The sequence below is a fragment of the Plectropomus leopardus genome, unplaced genomic scaffold (genome assembly GCF_008729295.1).
Source record: "Plectropomus leopardus isolate mb unplaced genomic scaffold, YSFRI_Pleo_2.0 unplaced_scaffold28718, whole genome shotgun sequence".
In the NCBI taxonomy this organism is placed as follows: Eukaryota; Metazoa; Chordata; class Actinopteri; order Perciformes; family Serranidae; genus Plectropomus; species Plectropomus leopardus.
The window spans coordinates 1-4,035 of record NW_024631288.1 but is presented as its reverse complement, the minus strand read 5'-3'; the positions used below and the strand labels follow the sequence as shown (position 1 = coordinate 4,035).

At 40.0% G+C, this 4,035-nt stretch overlaps 1 protein-coding gene across 1 annotated transcript; it reads right to left on the bottom strand.

Annotated features, from left to right (window-relative positions):
- Positions 1 to 292: 292 nt before the first annotated feature.
- Positions 293 to 1,780, bottom strand: LOC121938181 (alpha-ketoglutarate-dependent dioxygenase alkB homolog 3-like; the record flags this gene model as incomplete). The annotated part of the gene is made up of 3 exons (XM_042481457.1): positions 293 to 427; positions 1,224 to 1,433; positions 1,692 to 1,780. Coding segments are annotated over 3 exons (434 nt in total), but the record flags the coding sequence as incomplete, so codon positions are not given.
- Between the last annotated feature and the right edge of the window lie 2,255 nt (positions 1,781 to 4,035).

Sequence of the window (4,035 nt, the reverse complement as noted above, 5' to 3'; positions counted from 1 at the left end):
TTTTGATTATTCCACAGCCAGGTGTGTCCCATAATGACTTGGGCAGGTCTGGCTCATCTCGAACAAGCCTAATTCATCTGTGTCAGCACCACCAGTGATGTGGACATCAGCTTGAGGAGTGACTGGCAGCTATGGGTGTGAATTAGGTGTGTCTGACAAGACACGGAGAGTTGACTGTTTTTTTAAAGCAACAATGGCAGCTTCAAAAGAGGCTAATATGGAGGCCACGACAGCATCAGTTATATTAGAACTGAAGAGTATTTCTTAGTTGAAAGACAAACAAAGGTGGTACCGAAGGCTTTTTTTGTATTTGATTGTTGATGCCTACCTGCCAATCATCTTGTGTGGCTCCTTCCATCAGCAGAAGCGTCCCGTGACTCAGAGGAACCCGAATCCGCTCCACATAAGTGTAGTCACCATTGTCCTCCTGACACATAAACATAAAGGGAGTAACGCTCAATGTACTACTGTCAAATGCACACACACAAACACACACACAATTGGTACAACAAACTGTCACACAACTAAACACACATTAATGTGCACAAAGGAGAACTAAAAGCCACAAACTAAGTTAAAGGCACATTCTGTTACTGCAAATCAAAATTACATGCCACTACAACTCGTCTACATTGTGACTAATGAAGCCTGCCTCCTAGGAAGTGTATACTTAAACACTTAAAATAGACAAATATTAAACACGGACCTCTAAATACTCTGCTGAGTCTAAACACAATACCTGACTTAAGCCTTCCCCTCTGTGTCCGATTTTTCACTACCTCAATTTGGCTGCTGTTCTGCACTCCACTGCCCTCAGTCACTTCTTTTTATTAAGATTTGCAGCAGCTCTGCTTTATTAAGTACAGTAGCGTGCGGTAGAAGCAGGAGATAGCCTTCTTGACTGTGAGCCAAGTCGTAACACCAAACTAACTCATGAGAAACAGCAAAGGTCAGAAAGAGTGTCTGCAGGTTTTAGAAGGCCAAATCAAATACTTTATGAGACCACTTTAATGAATACTGGGAGCTGGAGGACGAAAACATAATAAAACAAGACTTTTTTCTCCCTAAATTAACAAAAAAGGCATGTAAGCAGGTATAATATTCTGAGATATTCAATGTTCATAATAAAGTTATAAAGTATCAAACAACACATTTCTTTTGCCACATATAGTCAGAGTATAGTCAGAATGAAAACCAATTTTCATGCTCTACTATCATCTCACCGGTGGAGGCTGTTTGCGGAGGCTGAACACTCTGGTGTCGCCGAGACTGAGCGAGGCGATGGTGGGCTTGTTACCCAATGAGGCCTCGTCGTCACTGTGCCAGCCAATGCTGTCATGGCCGTCCCGATACAGGTTACACAGCAGTGAGTTGAAGCTGTGTCCACTTGCCTGCTCTACTGCATTGCGAAGGGTTAATAGCAATGGATGCCACTGAGGAAAACAGAAAAGAAAGCGATTTCAGTCATTAAGAAGATAAACAGTAAAATAATAACAATTTGAACAGAGGCAACATTGAAACAAATGAGACAACGACACAACAAGGAAAAAAGTATTCTAAAAAAAAAAAAGTTAACAAATGGAAATGGTGATCAATTAAGAAACAAAACACAGAAACTAATGTAAAATAAAAGTAGGGATAACTTTAACTTCTTGGAGTTGGGACTTGGAGGTTTAATGAGTGAATCCAACCTGTGTGTTAGCAGCCATGGTGGAGCGGGCGTATGTGTAGGGCAACTCTCCATACCAGCAAGTCAGCCTGGGCTCCTCGTACGCCTCACCTGGACCAACGAACACAAACAAACTTTTACCTCAAAGAAGCCAGTTGAGACCATGTTCAGGACATTTTGCAGCCTCCACTTGTATCTAAGTCTATTGTAATTGCAGTTAGTTCTCAAAAACTAATCCCCTAAAATTCATTATTTACAGTCACTAAGTGGATAATACTACTGTACACTGTGCATGCTGAGTATTGTAAGATTGTAAAAACTGGTGACCAGAGTTTTAGCACTGATACTAAACACTTTTTCATGCAGTATTTTGGGGAATATAAACAAGTTTAAATCCCTTTTCCCCATTTAATAAAAATATGCCGAACTGTTCAATACATACATTGTAAAGAGTAACTTAAAGGAGCAGTTCAACCCCAAAGTGATCATTTGTATATCCGTTACTCACCCTGTGTTACATTTGACTCAAAAAACTGTTTTTCCTTCATGCCTCCATTAACAAAGAATACAAAAACTGAGAACATTCCCAATGAACTGAAGTTGTAGGGGTCTCATTTATCCAGTCATATGCTCAAACAGACAGCTCAACAGGGAGCTGAACAGAAACTCAAACTTGTCTATCTCTATCTTGCCAATCTCTTCTCCAGACCAGCAGCTCCCATTTTCAGACGTAAAATAACTGTTTTTGTCAATGGGGTCTGGCTTTAAAGAGAGCATAGCTCAGATTCATTTTCCATTTAGTTCGCTGTCGGAGAGGGCTGAGAACTAAGCATACAACTAGATAAATGAGACATGGATTATACTGCTCAAGTTGTGTGAGAGTTCATAAATAAATGTTTTGATAGAGTTTTGGCTGTTGAACGCACACCACTATGACTTAAATTCCCCAAAATATTCCCCTGTTTTTGGACTCTTTGTTCACCATAGAGGAAAACCAGTGCCCTCTCTGGTTGAACTCTGACCTCAGCCAGCAGCACTGCTGTCTAAGTGTCTTGATTTAGATCATGAAATATAGAGGTAAAACTCTGATTGTGAAAAGCAATATTTCATACTTGTCACTTTTTCATACTCTATGCTACTGACAGTCTCACATCTAAACATTAATGTGGTAAGAGAATGTATCCAGTCTGTTTTCACTGCTATTCTTTTTTTTCGCTCAGTGACAATAATAAGTAGGGCAGAAAGCTGACATGGTTTTGTTCTTAATAGATTCCTTTCCAACTTTAACACACATGTACAATGATAATCTGCACCACAATCTATTTCTAGTAGAAGGTAAGGTAGGGTTAACTACTAAATCTAATTCCTATCTATCTGTTTTACCCTGCTGTTCTTGGTGTGTCTTTCTTTCTCTGGGAACAAGATCTCTTCCAAGAACCAATTCCCTGCCATTAGTGTATTTTGGCCGGCCTTCTGGTACGAGAACACGGCGAAACCAAAACAAACTGCTCCAGCAGCCGTTGCTTTTTATGGCGATGAATTATTCGGGCACCCTAGAGCTTAAACTAATAAATATGTGTGGTTATTTATCAACTGTCAAAAGTCCTACCATGAAAAGACGCTATCGCAGGAAAAGATTAAAAGCTACAGGATCCAATTTGGAGTCGTGAGCAATGGTCGGAAAAACTGAGTCAAGAGGGTTTTAAAAAAAAGACAGGATACATGACAGGGAACGAAGGAGAGGTGACTGGTGAGGGGTTAACATCCATTTTCCACTACTCCTTCTTTAACCCAAACATCACATGGACTTTGTTGACAAAGTCTCAAAGGGGAAGGATTAAGATTACACAACTTTATGTTCTGTGTTTAGATATCATCTCAGTCCCTTGTCTTTATCGTGCTGTTTGTCTGCTGCTGAGCTATCGCAGAGTTAACACACGATGGACGAGAGCCAGCTGAGAGAAAGGCTGATTCTGAGGCAAGTCTGGCTGCAGATCAACAGGCTCGCTGTATAGACTCTGTCTGGGTACAATGTGTGTTATTCTTTCCTCTTAAAAGGAAAATGCCAACTGTTTGCACAAGTTATGCACGTGCAAGGAGAGAGCGGCTGCAGTTTTTCTGTTTGGCAACTTTTGCAATCTGTGAAGATATATGGTTCTGTTTTTATTATTATTGTAATAATTTGTAGCAATGGTGGCAATAAGAGTGGGATTAGTATAAGCATTATTGTACTCTCTTTTTATTAATACAAATTTTCAATGGAGACAGACAGATAGACAATAATTTTTTTTTTTTTTTTTTTTTTTTTTTCAATGGAGACAGACAGAGTCTATACAGCGAGCCTGTTGATCTGCAGCCAGACTTGC